The sequence below is a fragment of the Phocoena sinus genome, chromosome 2 (genome assembly GCF_008692025.1).
Source record: "Phocoena sinus isolate mPhoSin1 chromosome 2, mPhoSin1.pri, whole genome shotgun sequence".
NCBI classification, from domain to species: domain Eukaryota; kingdom Metazoa; phylum Chordata; class Mammalia; order Artiodactyla; family Phocoenidae; genus Phocoena; species Phocoena sinus.
Genome location: NC_045764.1, coordinates 6405115 through 6431083, shown reverse-complemented (window position 1 = coordinate 6431083; position 25969 = coordinate 6405115). Strand labels below are relative to the sequence as shown.

At 35.0% G+C, this 25969-nt stretch overlaps 1 protein-coding gene across 3 annotated transcripts in view; it reads right to left on the bottom strand.

Annotated features, from left to right (window-relative positions):
* MINDY3 (MINDY lysine 48 deubiquitinase 3) overlaps positions 1-25969 on the bottom strand; it is a 95207-nt gene that overhangs the window by 61466 nt on the left and 7772 nt on the right. For all 3 annotated transcript variants that reach the window (XR_004348523.1, XM_032623199.1, XM_032623198.1), the window contains exons 2-8: positions 21940-22019; positions 18087-18147; positions 16242-16415; positions 12930-12981; positions 11937-12051; positions 9282-9355; positions 8304-8383 (exon numbers count right to left, since the gene is read on the bottom strand). Coding sequence is in view for 2 of the 3 variants with exons in the window: in XM_032623199.1 (XP_032479090.1) it covers positions 8304-8383; positions 9282-9355; positions 11937-12051; positions 12930-12981; positions 16242-16415; positions 18087-18147; positions 21940-22019 (636 nt within the window). In the remaining variant the exon portion in view is untranslated. The remainder of the gene's footprint in view (positions 1-8303; positions 8384-9281; positions 9356-11936; positions 12052-12929; positions 12982-16241; positions 16416-18086; positions 18148-21939; positions 22020-25969) is intronic.

The following is a 25969-nucleotide window of genomic DNA, read 5'->3' as shown; positions in this document are numbered from 1 at the left end:
ACAGGATGGAGGTTCCTCAAAATAATTAAAACAGAACCACCATATGATCCAACAGTTCCACTTCGGTGTATTTAGCCCAAAAGAATGAAATCAGGATCGCAAAGAGATATCTACATTCCCATGCTCACTGCAGCGCTGTTCACAATAGCTGAGAAACTGAAACAAACGAAATGTCTAGAAAAAAGTGAATGGGTAAAGAAACTGTGCAATATCCATACAATGGAATATTATTCAGGCTTACAAAAGAAGGGACTCTTATTATATGTGCACATGTATGAACCTCGAGGACCTTATGCTAAGCGACATATGCCAGTCACAGAAGGAGAAATACTGCATGATTCCACTTGGATGAGGTTTCTAAAATAGTCAAACTCCTAGAAGCTGAGAGTACAAGGGTGGTTTTGCCAGGAGCTGGGAGGAGGAGATGGGGTGGGGAACTGCTGTTCCACAGACAGAGACTTTCTGTGATGTAAGACGAATAAGTCGTAAATATCTGCTACACAATCTTGTACCTACAGTTAATACCATACTTAAAAATTCGTTACAGGATAGATCTCATGTTAAATGTTCTTACTACAGTTAAAAAAATTCAACCCCTCCACCCCCTCCAAAAACACCAAAGTAGAATGTGGTAAGTGCCATGCAGGCAAAGTGCTCACAGGCAGGATGGATGACCTGCAGCTGTGGGAATCAGGAAGTGCCCCGGGGAAGGGAGGGCACACGAAGTGCGAGCTGAAGGACTGGACAGGCACAGATGCGAGGGATACAGGTCTTCAGGCACAGGGAGCGGCGTGAACAAAGAAATGAAAGCAAGTAGCAAGATTCTGTTCAAGCACAGGTTCATGATGGCTGAAAACTTAAGCTGGGGTGAGATTATGTAGGGTCCTCGAGTAAGTAAGGTAAAGAATCTATAGTTAAAAATACGGAGAAAAAAAGGACTTGAAGGATGTTAGAATACCTAAAACAAAAAGCAATACAATACAGAAAAAGGCTTGGCTGTCTCACTTATAGGTAAAGGTACATGCCATCTGAGCCATAAACTTTGTGAAATCTATTTTTGAAGTGAGGAGCTTTTTAAAACCCCCTTATTAGCTGTCTGTCGAATTGCTGAGAAGTCAGGTTGCTAGAGAATTGGTGTCTAGCCAGGGTTGCCAGATCTAGCAAATAAAAACAAAGATGCCCAGTTAAATATAAATTTCAGATACAAAATATAATTTTTCAGTATAAGTATATTCCAAATACTGAACGGGACATACTTACACTAAAAATGATTGTTTATTTGAAATTTAAATGGGAGTCCTGCATTTTGTCTGGCAACTTAGTTCCAGCTAACTTAATATATTTTTACAACTAATAGAATTTGGAGAAAAGGAGCACTTCTGACCTTTCCTCACATAAATTCTGATAAACCAAACACGTTTCAAATTTGTATAGCACCTGGCCACTAACTGCAATTCACATTAACTACTTAAAAATATGAAAATTTCAAAATGATCTTAATCTTCAGAGTTTAGATTCTCGTACTGTCTATGTATCTTGAGTCTATCAGCTTTCAATTAACTATGCCTGGAAGGACTGCCATAGTGATTTATATCAAAAGAAAAAAGAAACGAAGAATGTGGGTTTCTGATTTATAAGACCTGACTCTATTTCAATCCCATAAAATGAAGAAAACATTAAAATAAAAATAATCATCAAATAAACATACGAAAGCAATAAATGTACAATACATACAAAAAGAGAGGGTGTGCAAACGCTATGGGATTCGTTTACGAAAGAAAGGAGGCCATGGGAAGACTGATCTATGGGAAAATAAAATCAAAGAAAACCTCAGCTCAAAATACAGGCAACAGTAAAAATGTAGATATCTGGCAGGTTAATAGGGGCCAGACCACAAAAGGATTTTAAGACCCTGCTAAGAAGTTTGGATTTTATTTTAAGTGCATGGGGAAGCCAGCTATTGAATGGTTTTAAGTGAGAGAATATCATCATCTGATTTATTGTTTAAAATACCGGGCTAGTTACGGCGAAGGACTGAGGCGTGGGCAGGAATGCATTCAGTGATTAGTTCTACTGCAGTTTTATTTGTACTCTATGGCAGAAGCAAAAGCTAGTTTTAATAACTGAGGTAGAATAATGTACATGAATTCAAGAACTATATGATCAAAAATATATACTTTCATTTAAAGATATAAAAAACTATCTAGATGGGAAGACCTAATATTGTAAAGATGTCACTTCTCTAAAATAATACACAAATTTACTGTAAGCTCAAGCAAAATGTTTAGAGATTTCTTAAAACTAGAAATTAAGAAGCTGGAAAAGCATTTAATTGGAATAGATAGTATGGAAAAGACCATTATAAATTTGAAAAAGTACAATATTAGGGAACGTGCTAACAAATACCAAAGTGTATTATATAACTATGTAACAGTGTAGTTTTGGCATAAGAACTCACAAATAGATTAGTGGAATAGAAGACTCCAAAATATGACTCATACCTATGGGAAAATCTGTTATTTGATAAAGCTGGTGTTTCGTATCTGTGGAGAACTGACTGGAATTAGGAAATTCTTTGGGAAAAAGTCAAAAGGTAGATCCCTACCTCATACCACTCATAAATAAATAACCAGATGGATTAACGAGCTAAACATTAAAAAAAAAATAACATCTACAAAAGCATTTGAAGAAAATACTAGAGAGTATTAGTTTTAATCTTGGGTAGGAGAAACATAAAACAGATACAAGGAAAAAATTTAAAAACAAAAGCCGTAACAGAAGAGATCAAATGATTTAATCTCATAAAAATGAAAAGCTTTGGTATATAAAAGATACCAGTGGCAAAGTTAAAGGAGACAGAGAAGGCTGAGAGAAAATATTTGCAACACAGATTTAACACACAAAGAACGAAGAATTTATAAAGCATCCCTAGAAATTGTAAATAAAAGAAAATAAATAACCTCTCCCCAAAAAATGCCAAAAAATAGAAAGAGACAATTCCCAGAAGAAACACTGAAAGTTGAGAAACATATGAAAAGATGGTCAACTGCAGCCTCACTAGGAATCAGAGAAACATGAATCAAAACAGGCTACCAGGTGTCAATAAACTGATGGACAAAATATTAAAGATGGAGAGCTCTGAGTGTTGGCCAGTATGCAGAAAAACAGGAACTCTCCTACATGCTGGAAGCATAAGTTTATACTTCTCTAGTTGGTAAAGCAAATTTTACAAGGTAATTTGGCATTATCTATCAAAGTTTAACAGGTGTTCCTTAAAAGGTTAAATAAACACAGAATTATCATATGACCCAGGATTTTCACTCCTGGGAAGATGCTAAAGAAAAATAAAAACATATTCTCACAAACATTTGTACATAAATGTTCCTAACCACATTACTCATCACAACCTTGTTTCCACTTGTCCTTGGGCCAAATGTCCATCAACTGATGAACGAAAAAAGAAAATGTGGTATAAAGCATACAATGAAATATTGTTCAATAAAATGGAGTGAAGTGCTGGTACATGCTAAAACATGGATGAACCTTGAAAACATTATGCTAAGTGAAATAAGCTGGTACGGAAGACCAGATATTAAAGACATGATTCTGTTACCAGAAATGTCCAGAACAGGCAAACCTACAGAGACAGGAAGCAGATTAATGGCTGCTAAGGGTTTTGGGGAAGTTACTGCTAATGGGATCAAGGGGTATTGTGGAGATGATACAAACATTCTAAAATTGATGTGGTGATGGCTGCACAACTCTTAAGAACATAACTAAAACCAGTGACGTGTACATTTTAAATGGGAGATGTGTAAGGTATGTGAATTACATCTCAATAAATCCACTTAGTTAAAAACAAAAAACAAAAAACCCAGAAGCCTAAATTTTGTTAACATACGTTCTGCTTTTAGGAATCTATCCTACAGGAATACTTGAATTTGAACAGAGAGGTATATACAAAAATGTTCACTGCAGAATTGTTTGTAACAGCCAAAAATGGTAGTACCATCTAAACGTTCATAAAAAATAAACTAGGGGCAAAAGACAAACTGGGGAAAAAATGTTTACTACATATATGACAGATCAAGCATTGACATCCTGTATAAATAAAGGTGAGAAAACTGCCCATTTATCTTTCATTGAAACTTCTTGGCCTTTCCTGGATAAACGCGTAATGTCCATTTTCTTTCCCACTGCCAGATTGATGATTATTGCTAGGAAAAAGCCTAATTATAAGCTTTACTGGTTAGATCCACTCTAAATAATTCTATGTAACCTCATCTCAGCTCTTAATTCTGACTGCACGTTTAAAAACTTCTTTCATAATCCATCTTTATATTCCTTCTTACAGTAGCTGATTCAAACTCTTTCTCTCCTTTATATGCCTCTTTCTGTCCACTCATTCTCAGCAACTTCAAACTCTCAAGAGTTCTCCCAATTCAAATCTTGCATATTTCAAAATGCCTTTTTCTTTTCTCAACACATTCTTTCTTCCTGTTTTAGAAGAAGAAGAACTGTGCATCTTTCCAAGGTCACTGTTACTCTTGACTCCATTTACTCTCTCTCCTATTAAAAGCAGTTCCCTTTCTAACAAACAATTTAGGTGACTTCTATCCCTTAAAACTATACCTGTGTATACCATCTCTTGGCCTTATTTTGACCAGGCAGTGAACTCCTGTTTCCATCCTTTCACCAGCAAAATTTCCTTGCTTACACTGCTAAAATATTTACTCCCTATGATATGGCTTCTATCTCAATTGCTCTTTTAATTGCTAAATTCATAGCCTCCCCATAGCCCTCATTCGCCTTGATTGAGGGATACAGCACAGCTCATTCACTAACTCTGTGTCATGGACAAAAATCTTTGGATTAAATTCTCAATCTCAGCTTCCCTCCATAAATGAGGCAAATAACCACCTCTCAGGGCTACTGTGAAACTTAATAAAATAAACTTCTTCCACATCATCCTACGTATTTATTTTCACACTGAAGACTCTGTTAAGTATAGTTTAAGAGGCTGTATATCAAGATGATTAAGTATGCTGGTTGCAGGGAACCAGACTACTGTGGTTGAAATCCCAGCTCTGCTGTTTACTAAACTGTATGGATGAAGCAAGATACTTAATTCGGTGCCTTACTTTCCTTTATTCTATGACCTTCATAGAGTAGTTATAAGAACGAAGTGAGAAAATGGAAAAAAAAAACAGACAGTCATTAAATACTAAGAACAGAGCTTGGCGTTCTTAAGATAATGTGTGTCACTGCTGCATAATGGGCGTTCTTAACAATCGTCAACAGTTGTAACTGCTCTTTAAAGAAAATGAAATACTGAGGAAAAGGATTGTTTTCTGTCACCAAAACATACACAGTGACTTAAAGCTGACTTCCCATGATGTTTCTTTCACGTGTTCATTTATTCATAAACTTTATTTGAAAACCTACTGGTTATTTGTACCTTACCCTCATCTGTCTAATTCATAGCTGAATTCTACAAATTCTACTTTCCTGTAGGCTCTTTCACAGAGGAAGAGTGGTCCAGGAGGAGAATGTACTACGGGGGACTGAGTGCAGGCCTTGGCTATGGTCAAAAGCTGTGTGTGCCTGCCGTTGGACACTGGGCGGATTACTAAATTATCTGAGCCTCAGTTTTCTTACCTGTATATATTGAGGTTGAGAAGATACATATTCAATACATACTGCTTAGCACAAGGTAACTAAATCCTAGTGGCTCTGTTTCTCTTCCTCTGCCATGCCTATTTCATCTCGTTACCTCCCAGCTGTCTTGACTATGTGCTATAGCTTTCGACTTGTCATCCCATCCCATTCCAATGCATTCTACAAGCTGACAGATTAGTGCTCTTATCTTGTGTCTTACGTTATTGCTCTGTTTAAATATCTTCAATGACTCTCTTCGTAACGTCTGCCAGCTAATGTTTAAACTTCTTCAAATCAAGACCCTCTGGGTTCTTACCCAGCCCTACGTTTGCCATCTTCCCTCCCACTGTCTCCTTCACAGAAGCCAATTCTCTTGTCTCCTCAAACCTGGCTGCACATTAAACTCATCTAAGGGTAATTTTAAAATGATCCATGTCCAGACCCCACTACCTAGAAATTCTAATTTGTTTATTTATTCTCAGCTGGGGCCTGAGCACTGACTTGCTCTTAGGCACCCTAAGTGATAACACAGGGTCGGGATTAAGATGCACTGCTCTAATCAGATTCATCTGTCTCCCTGTTCCTAGAGACACAACCTATATTTTTCCCTCTCTCTCATTCCACGTGGCCCCATTAAAAGGGTAACTCTTACTTTATGGCTCTCCACCTATCCCAAAGGTTTTCTCCTTCCCCTGAATTGTATAACACTTTATTTCAACATGCTTCATTTTACCTCGCACTATAGTTATTTGTGTGCATGTTCCTGTTTTCCTCTTTTGAGGGAAAGCCAAGTTCTTCCCATGGGCCAGCTGAGGCATTTTAGAAATTTAATCTTAGTCTTTACAATCTAACAACCCTCTGAGGAAGATATTACCTCCCTATTAGCCAAGAGAAGTAAAGCAGCTCGCCTAAAGATTTATAAAACTAGTAACTCTTTAATTATAATTTTTCTTTGTATATTACATATATCACAACCTCCTCCCATGTTGTCAGACAGAAAAATATCTAATAAATGCTGAATGAATGTATGGAATTTTATTTTAAGTTTGGTGACTGAAATCAGATTCAACCTTAAGTCAACATTCCTAACGATTAAGGGAAAATGCAAGAAATATACCCCGCCTATTTTCTTTTCCAAGATCATTATTTCAAAGTTATCGCTTAGTTTTGATATTTAAACTATACTTTTAAAAAAATCCACAGCAAGACAACAGCTTTGAAAGCTAATATTTCAAGAAACAGAAAAGGATGAATTAGTACACATCAAGAACCTAAACTGGAATAATTGACCAATATCCTGTAAAGGAAGTACACAGCATGAAGAAGAGCCTATGGGAGACTTGAGAGACTGACATGCCTTTAACCAGGAGGATTAAATACTTTCAGCTATCAATCAGAATGAGGGCTCAAGAATAGGATGGGTGATGGGCTCAATTACCAAAAAAAAAAAAAAAAAAAATAGAGCAAGATAACCTGGCTACTTTTTCTGTCAGTGAATTTTACCAGAAATCACCTAAATTAGGTTCTCATCCTAACCTCATCACTCAGATAATTTTGCATATATTATCTAACGTAGGAAGGAAGGGTAGCTCTTAAATTTCTTAAACAGTAAAATGAAGGGCTGGATTGTGTTAAGGTGCTTTTTAATTTTGAAATTCATTAATTTTTACTGATTTTTTCCCCCATAATATTGTATTCTTTCATGTTTCTGTTAACTATGAGTCTTTCTAAAATTTGAGAGAACTTCAAATTTAAGATCAAGATTCACTCATTTAAATGGGAGCAAAAAGCAGTAACTATTATTTTCTCAATCATAATCTTTGCTTCTGTCATTTGGTGACAGTTTTATCTAACTATAGAAGAAAAAATAAATTTCCCTGTGAACCATAGGAGCCATGATGCTTTCTGTTCTGTACCACATACTTCAAGAGGAGGTACACGGCAGTTACTCAGTAGAAATGAAAGCAGGGTGACTGAGTAAGAACAAACCAAAGGGAATCTCTTCGGGGCTGTGTGTCAGCCCTGCCTACTGGATGGCCTGGCCAAAGGGGTTTCATGCCAACATCCCTGGCAACAACATGAGGCTACAGGCAAGAAATGATGAAGGTCAGAAATGGAGGCGATGGTGGTTTAAAATGCTCGGATAACCTTAAATGTGCCCCACATTTTAAAGGAAATTACGAACATTAAAAGTAATACAGGAAAAAACCCACTAGTCTCTTAAAGCAAATATTTCAAATCACAATACTTGTAATTCTCAATTTCAAGCAAAATGCAACAGTGTTCCAGACTCACAGATACCACTGGATAAATATGTACTAACTTTACGTATACTAAGAGGACTATTTATTACTTTTTCTAAAGAAGTCCTACAATCCTAGTTTTATACTAGAGAAAACTAAAGGCTTGAGAAGTAACTTGACTCAAGTCATACACTTGGGATTTGAACCCAAGTTTGTCTGCCTCCAAAGTCTATGCTCTTCACGTTACAGCACCTTGAAAACTGTAAGGGATTCTCCTATAACAAAGCATTTATCTTAACCTCTAAGTAATGCAGAGCCACTAAACAGATTAATTAACCATCAACTGTATTCTAGTGAAATATTAATCATAAACGAGATAAACACAATGAAGAACATACTTACTCATTCCTGAGCATTCTCTATCACCGTCCCATACGTTAGAAACTGCGTGTCCCGTTAGAAGGAGGTTAATTAAACTTTGGCTATTAATAAAAATTAAAAAGTAATTAAAATATGAATACACTAATTTTCAAAACAAATGATTCCTAAGGTAAGGCATAAAATAATGACTTTTTACATTAAATTATATTGTTTAGAAAACCAAGTTAGAGAGAAACCTTATAGTTCTCATTTTATGTACTTTGCTGAACAACCACCTTGCTAAATGTGTCACTTGCTGTATCACCGCAATCGTATCCATTGTTCTACATGTGCATATAAACTTAACAACTTTATCCAAGACATCGTATTTAAATGGATGGAAAAAAAATGATACTTAGACTAACGCTTTACTGAATATTTATAATCGCCTTAAAAAATACAGATGTAATTGTAAAATTTGTGTTTGATGGAAGATACGTGAATTTTAACCTCTGAGGCAGAAAGATCTCAAGAAAAGGACTTATGTTTTAGAGTGAGTTAACAATCGATCACTGTGTTATTAATTTTACTAGAAATAGCTATAAAGAGCTTGAGAGGGAGGGTATTCTCAGAGAAAAATAAATAAAAAATTTTTTTCACCCAAGCAGGAAAGCATTTACAAATAAGGGTATACTTATTTCTAAGTCGAAATGAGTAAATTTCATCTATTAGAAAATTTCAGGAACAGAATATTAAGCAGAATTTGTTAAAATATCCCCAGTGTCATCTTAAAACAAAATATTTCCTATAATAAATCCAATGCACACATAAACCTAAAGTGGAAATTAACACTTCACACCTAAAGCAAACACTGCATAAAGCATAAGACTGCTCAAGTTCATAGACTTTATGCTGCTAGCACTGACGGACAAAATTATCTGACCCAGTAGTGTTTTATCTTAGGTCAAGTCCCTAAAAACCGAAGTCCCTATGAGGAAATAATAGATTTTAGTTAATTACCTGCCATGTCCATACACAGGATCTATCAAAGGTTCACTTGAATCTTCAATTTCATTTTTTATGTTTTCAATGCCCTAAAGAAACCAAGAATTCATTGGCTTATTTTAAAAACTAAAAATGAAAATTATGGTAGTTTAAAAACTGATCAATTTATACTATACATTAATAAAACACAATTACTTAATTAACTTTTCTCCCAAAGAATTACCCAGATTTGAAATGGGGGGGTGCATTTGAGATGATAATGGTGAGTAGTAGTCAGTCTAAGAATCTTTTATTTTCTTCCATGGGCTGTACATAAGAACACACGTAACAGATCCAGTGTTGGTATGTGGGTTAAAGGGGTAGAGAGAGAAAAAGAATGTTTAAGCTTCAAGAGGAGGGAGGAGAAAATTATTGTATCTGAAAGTCAACACTCACTTAACTTCAGGTGAAACTGTATTCAAACCTAATATACCTGCTAAGGCGTCTGATGTATTTTCTTAGATCATTAAAAAAACTTACTGGCACTAAATACATACACACATGAATGCTAATAAAGATATGAATTTAAATACACAAAAGGTATATCTGGTACATAAGAAGATGGAAGGTTTGCTTCTGATTGTGTGTTCTTACATATTGGTAATTCAAACGTGCACTGACAAAATTAAATGTAGACTAGGGGGGCAGGAAGCTTCCTATTTTTCCTGAAAGCCAATTTTCAGATATTTTTAACCCCCCAAAAGAGCATCCAAATCCCTGAAGTCTAGATACTGGATAAGTACAAGAAGAGCTAGGCATTTTAACTCCATCAATTCCAAAATGACAAAGATAAACTGCCATTCATTGTGCTATTCACCTAACTTTAACCTTTGGTTCTATCTGATAACAGGCCATTTCTAAGAATTAAAGAGATGATAATCAATAATCAAAATAGTAATGATTGTGTAAATATTACAGAAGGATACAAACAAGTGTGAGATCTTGCACTGGCCTTCTTTGTATACAACTACACAAAACAGACTATGATACAGCCATGATGAATAATACGAACAAATGACATAATCACTGGGGAGAAAGGGCTCATCATTTTAAAGACCAGCTCAAGGGGAACAACTAGACATGATGGTTTTATTGGCTGTAAAGGACAAGGGACAGAGGAGGCATCAAAATTTTTGAGCATAAAAAATTGGGAGAATACTGAACGGTCACGATGAACTCATAAGAAACCAGTCATCTTAGATACCTCCATGACTGCCATTCCCCAACTGCTAATGAACTACCAAGTACTTTAAGTTCTTTCTCTTAAATATTCTCCTAAATGTGTTGAAATTTCTAAGTTTAAAACATGCTCCTTTCCTTTTCCATGGTCACTGCTCTGGCTTAGGTTCACCTATTTCAGTAACTACTTTTCCATTTTTTCCTGACTCTAGTCTTGTACTCCACACACCAACGCCCTCCAGTACAACTCTGATACCAATTTAAAGAATCTTTTATCAACAAAAAGATCTCATTACCCCATTGTTCACAATTTTTGTTTTGTTCTAAGTTTGGCCACATGAAAGGAAATCTTAAGTATTTCTGCACAGTATACAAGGATCTTCATATTCTGAGTCTTTTCTACGTAAATGCCCAGTCTCATCTTCCACAATTGCCTTTCTGGTATATTATGCTACACTAATACTGAACTACTTAGAGTTTCCCAAATGTGTGTTATATCCCCAATTATAAAGGCATAATCGTATGCCTTTATACTTGCAGTTCCTACAGCTTGGAATATCTTCCAACAGCAATTCCGTCCAGAAAACTTCTCCTCATCCATCAAATGATCCCTACAATACAAGGTCTGCCCTTGACCTCACCAAATGAACTTTGGCATCCCTTCACCTATTTCCCACCATGCTTTGTGCATGCAACAAACAAATAACACCAAAACACACTGCCATGATGGAAGTAACTGTTAATGTGCCCACTTTTTTTTGTTTGTTTACAACACTGAAGAGGAATGATTTAAAAAAACTGTATCCCATATTATAAGTTTAGTTCCTAGCACAGAGTCAATGCCCAATAAATATTTGTCAAATGAATGAAGTCTGATTTCAGATACAGCAAATCTAGCAGTCTAACTGAGACTTAACAGGCTGCTAGAGATGTGAGGTTGGCATTTGGGGAAAAGGGCAGGACTGGAAGTGTTCGTGTTGGAATTAACCACATAAAGGTAAGCTGAGAAAATAAAAGAGGTAAACAACAGGAAAAGATGGAAATGAAGCTATAAGCAAAAATGTAATTATGAGGCATTACAGAAAGAGAACTAGTGATGTATCAGGTAAGTTAAGAAGGGAGTGGGGATTAGAAAGAGCTTCCAGAAGGGGTTAAGGGGTCAAGTGCCAGAAACTGCTAATATTAAAGAAAATAAAATTCCAAAGAACTGACTGTTCTTCATAATTAGAACATTACTGATAATCTCCGCAGTCCAGAAGATCATGGGTGAAAGCTGGAAAGTGGTTAAGTAACAGATGAGTGAAGAAAGAGAAGTCAATTCTTCATTATCAGCATAAGAGATTTTAATTCTGAGATTTAGAAACAACATGAAGAATAAAATTTCTCTTCACCTCAGGAAAAATACTAAACTCAAACTAATAAAAAACAGAAGAAGTATCTTCTTCAACAAACCTTTGTCAGTAACACAGAATACAGAAAAAGCAATACTCCAAATTTGTTTCCCCACACTGAATACTGGTCCAAGACAGCATCTTTTAATTCTGATAAACTTCTGAATGATCTTTTTCTGGGGAGGGGGAAAAGAATTAAGTATTAACAACATGATGAGACTGACTACATTCATAAATAGGAAAAATTTTTAATTGTTTTCTACATTAAAATGCATACATACAAATAGGAGATTTTTGTAAGCATCAAATTTTCAAATACAAATTTAGCCATTAAAGGCAAAAGCTACTGCTGACAACTGTCACTATCTATAATAGATACCATTAAAATAGAATGCCTACGTAGTAGGGACCTCTTCATCTCTTAGGCGAACTGTCTGGCAACAACTTCTTCAATGATCATACAGTTATTTAAGGAATGAGGTGGCCATCTTCTAGGATACGGTTAAGAACAAAGAAAACTTGACTTTTTAAAGCCTGTAAATTATTTAACAAATATCTGAACACCAAAGATAAGGTGTACATTTGTGGCTTCTGTTAACATAATGTTATATTTCAAATCAAACGCCACCCGTAATTCTATCAACATAGTTATCCCTTACCTTTTATTTTATAACAAAAAATTTAAATACTCTGATGAAAATATGGCGCTTTTAATGAAAATTATAGAAAGCGTATTTTGGCAAACAATAAATAATAATGCAAATATTTATCACACTTGAAATCTTTATATTCAGTCAGACAGAAACATTAAGCTAAAATGATTTTTTCATTATAATGATGAAAAAGCTTTTAATGTTATGAAAGGGTATATTTCCATAGTTAATTTGGGAATCAGAATATTTTAAGTACACATTTACAAATTATTTTTTTTTGAAATCGGAAAACAAATTAATCCTCAAGCATACAAATCTAACTACCTTTCCACAGTACGAACAGACTTAAAATGGCAATGTGTCCAGAAGGTAAGTATTTTAAATGTTCCAACGTTACTTACTGAATTAATGCATGAAATCGCTCAAAGCCAAGCTCTTCGACAGCCAAGGCAGCTATACATAAAAGACACTTTTCAGCACTACACATGGCAAATAAATGACACAAGATACACACAGCAGGCTGTAAATACTTTCAAGCAATTAAGTTTCCCTCTTTCCTTACTCCCTTAAAGTTCTCAGTTTATTTTCAACTTTACTGTAACATAAATTTACATTTCAACATCTTAGTTACCATGATTATAACTAAAATGGATTTAATACTGAGGATGGAGAAGGGTGATTAAATAATAAACATTTCTTTTTTAATTCAGTTGTGCTGAAATCGTTAAAATATGAGAAATTATTGACAATCATAGTGCTTCACACATAGCTGTAATGTGTCCTGCGCTTTAAATAATCTTTCAATTCATAGCGCCAAGTAAAATCCTCATAGCTAACCTTCCTCCTACATAATATAAAATCTTTAGGCTTGATGCTTAATTATTAAACAGATGTATATAAAAAGGCAGAGCACTTTGAAAGTACACAGGTTCAACGACAGCTATAAGTTTGTTTCCGCATTTATTTGTATAACTGTTGGGAAGTTTTCAGTAACTTATTTAGATTACGTTTATTAATACAGTACAATTATAAGTTTTTAAGAAATCAAAGGTAAAGTTTACTTAACACTTTTCTAAGTGCCAGGCCCCTTTCTAAATGCTCTACGGGCCTTAACCTCATTTAATCCTCAAACAACCCTATTACCCCATTTTACAGAGGAGGAACCTGAAGCCCACAGAAGAATCCTCCCAAGAGCACAAAGCAATAAACAGCAGAGCTGAGATCCGAACCCAGATAGTCTCAGCTGCCCAAAGATGAAGTCTTTAAAGATATCCTACACGGATCAAAATGCCTACTCTCATTTATCACAATGAACAATTTCATATATATTTTATACAGTAAATCTTGGTACTTTCAAATATTAATTCTCACTAGAGAACTGAATTGATTCGTTATGAAATCAAAATTAAAATTTTGATTTACAATGTAAAATGTCACATTATTCTAGCCTTCCAAAGTCCAGTTTTAATTTTCAAATGTTTCAAATTACTTTTTTAAATCTTTAAAAGTCCAAAAGGATTAATTTAAATAATCTTTTGATTTGTGTGTGGGAAACAAACTGAAATTGAACCTGAATATTCACTACTGCAAACGAGTGTGCATTACCAAAAGCCAAAACTACACACCACACAAGCCAATGAAATTAACGTTTGTACAGAATGTAATACTGACAAGGAGGAAAACAGTTCATGTTTAAAATTTCAGGATAAAATAAAAATTCTACCTAATCTTTGCCAAACTGTAATTGTTCTGCAGTGCCTGATTATCTGAATCATTTTCCTGGGTATATACCATGAAAGTTGACATCAAGATAGTGATTTAGAGAAAAGAGGCAAGCAAAATAAAAAGCTTAGCAGGCAGGATGGTGGAAAAATATAACACAAGAAAAAGAACAGAGCTGGGAATAAAGGAAGGAACAGGTAAAACAGATTGTTATATGGAATAAAATTTTTAATATAAGTTCATTTAATTGTCAACATCTAAGGTGAATTTTCAAATTTTCAGTTACCAAAACTTTTCAAATTTATACCACATTAAAAACGAATATAAAATACAGTTTCATTTCATGTCCATTTTTAAAATGAGACAAAGTAAATTGGAAAATTACTGACCTATGTTTTTTGGAGGGGAATTCAATATAATATGCCCACCTAAATTAATTACTGAAGTGCCAAAGTTAATGAATCATGAGGCCATTTAACCTAAAGCTATGTAACCTCTCAACACAGAAATGTACAGCGCATCCCAGGGAGCACACAGTATACTAAGATACTAATGAAAAATGTTACAAGAAAAGATCTTACCATTTTCTTACAAATTAATACGCAGACCAGTTTTAAGCGCATATTCTTTAAAACCACTTCTAACTAGTTCAATTATTCCTATTAAAATTTTAGTATCTTAAACAACACTTTTAACCATGCTTACATGCAAGCCAGTAAAACCTGGAAAGTATTTTAAAACCAGTGTCAATGACACATTTTTTGACTATCAACCTTGTGAATACTTTCCACTTGTTTTCTTCAATTGTCATTATCAACTCTAAAAATATATTAAATTCTCTTTGAAAGGCTATGTTTGAAAGGCCTGAAAAGGAAATGCCATTCAACTGTTTAAATTTTAAAAATTCTTCCTTGCAAATGTACTATTAGTAGAACCTGCCACTGTAACTGCAAAGGTGAGAGAGAGAAGGCGCTGGCATCACAGAGATGGTTCAGCTCAAGGAGGCAATGTGCCTCACAATCCCACCAGGAAAGCCAGGTGTGCGTCTCAAGCAACTGAAATCTACTTTCTAGAAACTGGGTGTCTCGTTTCTCTAAAAACAAGTTCCGCAGAGATGACAGTTAATGGATTGCACCACAGGTAGATTAAGTCACTTATTCAATATAAGCACCTGGAACTACCAATTATCAAAAGCAACCTACTGGCAAGTTAATTCCTGCAAAGAAAACCAGAAAAGCAACTCTTTTTATCTAGTTTCTGTACCATCAGAAGTCTCCATTTTACTAGCTCATTTTGGCAGTTTTTAGGTCAACTATGTAAGAATTTTCAAATACTAAAGACCATAGAATTCTTGTGAATGAGAACAGCTGTTATTTAATTTATCTTAAAGAGAAATCTTCAAAGTATGAAAAACTTAAATGAATGCAAAATTAAAACTCATAATTAAAACTATCTTAAAATAATTCATCCATAGTAACCATGTCCAAAAAGTTCAGGAGGAAAAGAAACAACATGTAGTGAAGAAAAACGTCCCCTTCTTTGCTTTAGGAAACAACTAAAGATATTTAAGACATTTTCTAATGTTAAAAAAAAAAAAAATCTCCTTTTTCCCCAATACCAGAGAAAACATTAAGGTATTTGAAATGAAAGAATATAGAAACATGTTATTTAAGCTTTCTAAACGAGAGTTCCAAAGCTCAAAAGTGATTGTCATCAAGCAGAAGTTAACTAGAAATTTTACCTAAGTTTATTTTTAGAGATGTATTTCCTGTTTTTTCAAAAATGAAAGAAAAAATAAACAATGTAACATCCTCTAGTTAATTAAAATAATCAAAAGGGAAATGAAAAATACTAACAAAGCTCATGAATTAAGCTTAGGCTAAAAAAGAGACCTTATAAAATGTTTAAAGCTTTTTTCCTTTAAAATTTTCAATAGTTTTATTTAAACCAACATACAAGAAATTACTTCAGGAAATCGAAGTGTATCTTACAAGAATGGTCCACTTGGCAACTAGACTGTGCAGGACTCCCAGGAAGACCAGCAGTCTCCTCAGCCGTCTTTCCTCTTAACCATGAAGCCAAGCAGTACGGTCCAGAGTCGCTACAACAAGCACTTTCTAAAATAGCACATAAGGTGTGACAAAGGAGTTCCTTCCGCTCTCCCTCTAAAAATAACCAAAGGGTAAGTTATAACGGTTGTCTGTAGGGAAAAAAATCCTGTCATAAATAACAATATTAAGAATGCATTAATTTAATGGTGAAAATCAAGCATTTTTAGTGGAGGAAAAATCCATAAACCACTGATCTTAAACTACAGTTCAGAAAAATGTGCTTGAGGGTTAAAATGTCACCTCTGTTAAATATTTCCATTAATGAGAAAAAGAATCCTGGAAAATGCAGAATTAAACATAAGGAGAAAGAATATGCTACGTGGAATAACCTGATACTGATCGTCCCTTTCTTAGGCTGCAAATGGAGCCTTTCAGCCATGAGGATTCCTTTACTGTAGAACCAGGCCAGCGTATGGGCCTGCTGAGACCTCTGTTTTTCCCCATTTCCGAATTACTCTAACGTCTTTAATCTCCCAGTCCCACAGGGGTAAGGATAATAAGAGAACACACCGTCAGCACACACAATACCACCATCCGTTACATTAGCAGAGGCCACAGCGCTTATGCTGCATAATACAGAAACCACCGATACTGTATTGCAGCGATTTGAGCATTAGACATTTACAGAAAATAGCACAAATGCACAATTTCTTCCTGAACCTTAGCCACCCTCCCCCTTTCAAGAAGTATTAATCTTCAGAAGTAGTACCATTTTCTGAAACTTTCAAACAAAGGGGATAAGACGTATACACATCCTATGTAAAATTTTATGCCGAAACAAGCTTTCTCTCTCTCCTAATTAAAAGTTCTTTAAAGACAGGAACTGTGCCATTCACCCTCTAGCCACCAGAGCGTTTACGACATTTACGACAATGCTACATAATTTTTTTATCCATATGAATATATTTCTGTGCAAGGAATATTATAAATTTTATTAATAAAATCTTCATGTTAATAATAGTATTTTTTGAATAGTTTCTTCTCTCCTCAAATTTATTTTGCATTTTGGCTATTAATTAAAAATACATGACAGTGACACTTTTAACTCAAGTTCACAACCACTAGTAGAGTCTACCTGCATGGTTTGGAATGGAAGCTGTTTTGCCCTTATATACAAAACTGCAATTACAATATATCCCACCTTCTTTCAGCGGTTACTGTGAGTTCACATAAAACTGTGCAAGTGAAGGAAATATTTTTGTAAACTGTCAAGCAGGATGCAAATGTCTGTTATTATCAGGTAGCACATACAGTTCTCCGATTTAATCATATTGCAGAAGCCATGAAAGCTTCATTTGCAATTTAATTCAGAATTACTTGAGGTATTATCTGAATTGTGTAAGGCGTTATACTAAAAGATGCAGGAATACAAAGATAATTCTGACTTTTTGCTCAAAGCTAAATAAGACAAAACAAACATAAATGACTATCCTTATAGTATGCTATCATTTAACAGTTCAGGGAAATGCCCCAAAGGATTTTTCCCTTAGTGTAATATCCTGTCTTATACCTCTTAGGAAAGACAAATTTGGAAATATACGTTTTAAAATTTGGAGTCATCCATGAAACTTTCTGAGACATTTAAAAAGTAAATCTCACGAAAAAGTAACCCACTGATAGTTTACTTTTTAAGACAGATAATTTCAACTAAATTACTGCCAATGAACACTGAACTTCTATAAAATAGAAGATGGAGTAAAAGTTGATAAAAGACAGCTATCATACCTTGGCAATCCCTCCAAGAAGACTTCTCAGAAGAAAACAGGAGCTTCTTCAAAAGAAATGCCTTTATACAATTAAAGCAATAATTATTAGAATGTATTATAAACATACCTTATATCATTCTTTTATTTTAAAATGGAAAATAAAACTAATTTGCACCTCCTTTCTGATCTTTTGAATAGTGCTATAAAAATTTCAAATGGCTTCCCTTCACGTTCAACAGTAACTGAGCATAATTACTTACTCAGAATATACTACTATAAGCTTGATTCTACATCCATACAATTCTTCCTCCTTTATAATACATATTTTCTGTCAAAGAGAAAAATTGACTCAAAATAATAACCACATAACTGGAAAGTTAAAGAAATTTACTGCTCCATTCACAGAGTGAAGGCCCTTTAGACCAGGAAAAAAATCCATATTTCTCTTTGATTCCTTAGAGGAAAAGAAATCTAAATACAAAAGTGGTTCTGCTCTCCTAGCTCTGATTTATGACACAAGATGACCAAGGTGTGGGTCATCACTTTGTTATGAGGAGTCCTAACTTCCTGGTTTAACTCATAAAGCTTTAAGATTCCAAAGAAAAAACAAACTCATTTCTAACCTTTCCTTAAGTGAGCCAACTATGTTACATCGGTGATTTGATAGGTAACAGTTCAGTGTGTAACAGTGTTTCCTTCTCAAAGTGTAGCTCAAGGACTATTTGCATCCTAGTCACCTGACTTGTTTATTTAAAAGGCAGATTCTGACACTCCACCTATTTTATCTCTAGGGGGCAGATTCAAGAAAAAAGAGGTTACTATGGTGATTCTTACTCACAGGTGTTTGAAAACAGTAGTATTCAGATAAGAGGACTGCTTATAGTCAGACAGACCTAGATTTGAATCCTGGTTTCATTACTTTACTAATTAAAAATAATAATAGCACAAACTTTAAAAGGTTGTAGTGAGGATTATATGAGATAAACTATTAATACACTTAGCACAGTACCTGGTACCTAATAAGCAATCAATTCAAAGTATTTTAACAAAAAAATAAGTAACGTTCTGTAATATTCACGTTGAAATAAAATCTACAAATACTACAGTGATTCCCCCCACCCACCCAATAACAAAAGCCATAAAACTAATATAACTACACTTGAAAATTTTGGAATGGTGAGGTGGGACAACCATTATTTCAACACTAATAGAACCACCATTAGCATTTTGATATACTTCCTTCCAGTCTTCCTTTCATACCTGTTTTAAATTTTATTTTAAGTGAGAAGCATAATGGGTACGTGATTGTTTTCCACTTTTCTGTTTTCCCACACAATTCATAACTTTAACTCTTAATCTCTAAATGTCTATTCAAGCTATTAAAATTTATTTAAACATTAGTCCATGTTTAAACTACATTACATTGTTTGCAATTTTTTTATACTATAAAATATATAATATATATAAAAATATATGTTTTATATATATATAAATATATATAAAATATATCTGGACTTGCTCTAAAAAAAGCTTCTTCTTGAATACAACCTTTTCCATATTAAGGATTATTTCTTTAGGAAAGATCCACAGAAGTACAATTATTCTCATCAAAGAATCTGCCTTATCATGGTTCCAATTATAACGTAAAATTCCTTCCCTAGGTCGAAGTACCAATTTGTACTACATAGAGGTATCTGAGTATGCCAGCATCACCCTACCCTTATATGCACTGCCAATTATTTTATATCTAAAGATTAGAAAGAGTAAGCAATAGAATCTAGTTAAAGTTTTATTTGTACTTTCTTGGATTCCTAGCGAGGTTGGACATCTCGATTCTTTGGTTGTCCAGCATCATACCACCTGTCATGATTGCATACACTTGCCCGTTTCACCTCTGAGGTTTCAGTGTTTTTCTAACCAATTTGTAGCTCTCTGTGTAAGAAAGACACTGATTTATTGCTAATATTACCTCACATTTTTTTCTGAGCCTGGAACTCATCTTTTATCTTAGTTGGTAATGCATTATTTTCAGCTTTCTGTGATTAAGTATTATATCAAGAATAAACTTGGTATATGCTACAAATGACCTAAATTCAGTTTTTCCCCTCAAATTATCAACCAGTCCTATCAGTGACACTTAGTAAACATTTTATTTCACCACTGATTTATATTCCTTCTTATCATGGTATGTGATTAGTTCTTGGTAAATTATTATATGTAATGTGGTCCACTACTGTATTATCTATCGGGTTCCATAATATGCCTATTCTTCTAGCAAAAGTGTCATGTTCTAGTTTATATAGTTTAAAAAAGTTTTAATACCTGGACTCGCACATTTCCCTTCATCACTCTTGGTAATTTAGTTTTGACTTTTACATTGAAATATTAATATAAACAAAATTCTTCTATGAATGAAAACATTTATATGACTATGAAGCTAAATTACTACCTCAAAGATACATCACGGTTTTGAACATTACAATTAACCCTTGTTACACAGCAACCCCATTTGTAAAAATAACTACCATTTTGGAAATATACTAAATTTTATAAACATGAAACTGCTGTGGTTTACTTTGATTTAACTATATTCAAAGACTTGCAATAAAGACCCTAAGGGTATTATTATTATGGTCCAAGAGGGTCTATGTTAATATAATCTAACATGCATATGAACAGGACAAGTAATCTTCAAATTCAGGGAAGATTCCTACTAGCAACCAAAATCTGTCTCCATTACTCAAAATAACAGCCTCATAACTAATTTATAGTTAAATTTTATTCTTTATACTCTGTAATCCCCAGGCAAAGCTCAAACATTCAAGTTTTTCTTAAATTTTTTTTGTAAATCTACTAATGAAAAAAATGTATCAACTTTACTCTTCAAAGAAATAAAACAACGACCTACAAAGGATATATTTTAGAATGAACCATAAAGGAAAACTTTTTTTCTCCTTCAGAAAATACATTTTAAATTTAATAATGTAAGTGTATGGAGTATAAGGTTTGAGAGACAAATTTACTTTGCAGCTAACAGTTCAGGAATGCATTCTTTATGCCCAATGAATAATAAATACCACATTAAATATGTATTTTCAAAATGTGCTGATTAAAACAAACAATAAATTCAAGCTTCTTTTATAACAGTTCTAAAGTTATACTCCTGTTTAGACATTGTAAATATTATAGCAAACTGAAAATTCAATTCTCCATTTTAATAACGTAATGGTTTATAGCAAATCAGCCTCTGAATTTCAAACAATGCAACACATAAAGATTCAAAATCAAATACATACATTGAGATTCACTCTACCTTTTGCCCAAAGAAAAAATCTTTTTTTTATTTTGGGGATTGTTTGAAATTGGTTGCTACGAATTTTATTTTAAAGACCAAAGCTAGAGCCTAAAACAGTATATACTGTCAACTTATTTTAAAATTTGATAAAGTTTTAGGCCATGAAAATATTAATGCATCTTCAACATTTTAGAAAAACCGTTTTTAAAGATAGAACAAATGTAAGTAGTACCACTGCTACGGTGTCACTATCTTTGGCATGAAATGTTATTACTCAACAGATCACTGTATAAGAAAGATGCCATGATCATTAAGTCCAAATTTTCTGAAAGTCAGAGAACACCTACTATGTTTTCTTGAAAATAAAGACGGCCAAATGGCTATTGCTGTGTAACCTACTCATGTTCTGAAATCATTTTTATTTTGGATATTTAAAGCAATTTACAAGAACAAAAGTTAAGAGGTAACTGATCATGCCTCATGATTACAGAGTACAGGTATTAGAAAACAGAAAGTAAAGCATGAAACGTTTGAGCACGTCCCTCTAAGGAGTTGGTAAAGTAGCAGTCTATGTTACCTGAACGGGTGCAATAACAGCACAGGGGCCACCTTCAAACTGTTCTAATGCAGATCCCTCTGATTCACTAAACACAAACCCTAAAAATGAAAGCAAGTAGCAAAGATTAAAAATGTAATTCAAGTAGTAGCTAAAAGAATTTTTAATGTACTTTGCTTTGAGAAAGATCACTTATCACAACAGCAAAATATCCTCAAGTCAGTCAAGTGCAGTGGTTCTTAACTTTTTGGAGGATAAAGGAGCTCTTTGAAAAAAGATATGGAACCTAGGCTCCCTGCCAAATGCACATAAACACACACACACACACACACACAATTTTGCATCCAGGGACCCCACTAAGTGGACCAGAGAGATAAAGTGTGGCCTTCAGTAAAAGGACACTAAATCTGATTTTTAAATAATTTACTGAAAGGAAGATTAGACAGTCTACATACTGAATTTAAACAGATATTTTAGGACCCTTTTCAGAAAGTATCTTTTTTAGTTTCAATCTTTGAGTCACATTCTCTAAGCTAAAAATTAAAGAACATCATACACAGTGCATGTGGCCATATTGGTTCTATCTTAATTTAAACACTACCCAACTAGCACTGACTGAGTATCTAGTACAAGTTCCCACAGAGAGCACCGGCACACTGCAGAGAGCTTGGGGCCGGAAGTCAGGAGAAGTGAGTTACTATCTGTATAAGCTTCAGGAAATCATTTCACCTCCCTAGGCCTCAGTGTACTTAGCTTTAAAATGATCACTTCCAATTCCAACATGCTAGGAATGTGTGAAATTTCACTAATGGTCATAATTCTGTCATTTATTTAACAAACATTTAATGACCCTGAGATACTATACCAAGCATCTACGATACATAAATGACGTGAACGACAAAGTCCCTAGTCTGGAGAAGCCAACAGTCCAGGTGAAGACAGACATCTGAACAAATAATTACTAAGATGAAGGGATAAACGAATGTTGTAACAGAAGTATGAAGTGTTGAGGATACACAAAGTAGTGACTTGATCTGAGTCAAGTCATACCAGCTAACTTCAAGGCTGACCTTGAACAGAAATTTATCAGAGAGGCAAGGGTGGCAGAATGACTTTCAGGTAAAGAAAATACCTTTATTAAAAGAAAGAGGTTTCGTAAGAGCAGGACAAGTTTATGGATCAGAGGGAACGTTAATGCAGCCAAAGGGCAGTATGGAGGCACACGGGAGAGATGGGAAAGGGGAGGAGGGAGAGCTGAAAGGATGTTAATACTGGGAAGGGCCACACCATGACAAGTACTAATTAAAGGAGTAATACAATCATACTGGTATTTTTTTCTTTTTTAAAGGACCAGAATGGGGAAGAGACCATTTCAACACACCTATACAGTGCCAAACTAATAAAAGAAACTTAAGTGTGGAGGGAAGACACTATATCCAAACAGTATTTCTAAGGTAAAAATTAATATTTGATGAATATGTGCAAGTGGGGAAAGGCTTGGGACATAAGAAATTAGAACTGACTGAAGTTTCTAGCTTGAGACACTAGATAGCAGGACAGATAAGAAACAGTATGAAGCTTCCCATTCCATCCCACTTCCTCTCTCTTTACCCTTCAATCTCTCTCAAACAGTATTTAAACGTATCTCACATATTTAAAAACAAAAAAAAATTCTCTTCAAGATTCTACCAAAAGGTCCTTGGTATTTACCCAAAGGAGTTGAAAACTTATGTCCACACACAAAAACCTACACACGTTGTTTACTGCACCTTTATTCCTAATTGCCAAAACTTGCAAGCAGCCAAGATGTCCTTCAGTAGGTGAATGGATAAATAGTACATATTATTCAGCATTTAAAAAATATTAGCTTGCAAGTTGTGAAAAGACATGGAGGAAACTTAATTACATATTACTAAGTGAAAGAAACCAATCTGAAAAGGCTACATACCATATGATTCTAACCATACAGACAGTCTGAAAAAGGCAAAACTATGCAGACAGTAAAAAGATCAGTGGCTGCCAAGAGGAGGGGAGTGGGTGAAGGGTTGAACAGACAAGGCACAGAGGATTTTTAGGACAGTGAAAATACTCTGCTCTTATAATGATGGATACATTCCATTACACATTTGTCTCGACCCACAGGATGTGCCGCACCAAGAATGAAAACTGTGGACTTTGGGTGATAATGACAAGTCCACGCAGGTTCAAAACTGTAATAACCAACGTACTACTCTGGTGGGGGACACTGACAGTGGGGTGTGGGGCTGTGCATGTTGAGGGAGCAGGAGGTATGTGGGAAATCTCTGTATCTTGCCCACAGTTTTGCTGTGAACCTAAGATTGTTCTAAAAAGTAAAGTCTTAATTTAAAAAATCATTTGACCGTAGAAACAAGAACCACCTTCCACCCAAAACTCCAAACACCACTCTCTCAAAGCCCACCTACTTGTCTACATGCACTGCCTCAATTCCCTTACCTCCTAATTTACCCAAAACCCACAATAATTTGGCTTTCAACCTGTGACTGCACCAAACTCATTCTCACCAAATTCATCAATGACCAGACAGGCTACTTCTCAAGTCTTTCTTATTTCAGATGAATCTCCCAGAGAATCATCTGAAATGCTGACCACTGACTTCTGAAGATCTTTTGGCCCTTGGCTCTAGTGGTACATCTTGTTCCAAATTTTCCTTTTCTGTTTCTTCTCAGTATGAGCGGTGATCAACTCCTTCTAAATGCTAATGTTCCTCAGGTCTTGGCTTTAGAATCTTTTTTCTTTGCATTCTCCCTGTGTAACTCATCTACTCACAAGGTTTCCATTATGGGTGATAATCCCAATAGAGCTCAGATGAGAACTCCAGACACAGACAGAATCCAAATTCCTCAACATGGTCTTGCATGGTCCGGCTTCTGCCTATATCTCCTCCCTCATCCTTTGCCACTCTCCTTCTTTAGGCTCTAGGCATGCTGAACTTCTTCCAGGCCCTCAAATATCCATTTTCTCTCTGGTTTCTTACATTTTGAACATGTTGTTCCCTCCGCATGAAACACTTGCTAACACTTTCTCTGAAAAAATCGGACTTATCTTTAAGGCTTCACCTTAAGGTAAGGTCCTCTTGGTTCAAGGACCCAAAACGTATCTCTACCCCATTTCTAGTCCACCTTCAGGTTCAAACCACCATCATCTTTCACTTAGAACACTGTTAAGAGTTTCCAACCAGGTCCCCCCCTTCTGCCCACATTCCCTCTCCCACCCCACCCCTTATCTATTCACCATAGTTACCAGAGAAATATTTTAGAAACGGACATCAGGTTTTGTCACAGCCTGCAATGGCTTCTCATTGCAATTGCAATAAAACTCCTTTTCATGACCTAAGAGACACTGTATGATCTATCAACCCCACCTTCCCTCAGTTCACTCTTACCTTCATCATCTACAGTGATCTTAGGCCCTCAGAACATCCCAAGGTCTTTACCTGGGGTCTTGATGCTTGCTGTTCCCTCTGCACGAAATGCTCTTTTTCCTTCTCTTGTCATATAGCTGAATCCTTCTCATCCTTAAAGACCCAGTTTAGGTATTAACTCCTCAGAGAGATATTCCCTGATAGGCCTATCTAAGTAGATCTTTCCCACCATCCCTCAGCACAACCAGTACTTATAATCATCTGTAATTATATGATTGTTCACTTGTTTATTGTTTGTCTTGCCTTACAAGTATCTTGCCTGCTCTATTAACTACTGCTTTCCTAGTATGTTATATAGTTAATACTCAATAAATGCTTGCTGAAGTTTTGGGAGTGAAGATAATGGGGATGTCTGTTTCTAAATTCAGTCTCTAAAATGTGAAACAACAATTTGGTTGGGGAAATGTGGGTCTGGAGCCCAGGGCAGGGTTTAGGATTAGAGATAGCAAGTTGAATCACCTTAAACATGGCAGTTAAAGTGAATGAGAACATGCAGAACACAGATAATGAAGCCGGTTAACATAGAAAAAAAAAAAAAAGTGAGCAGACGCTGAATCAGCAAAGGAGATTGACAAAGACTTGAAAGGT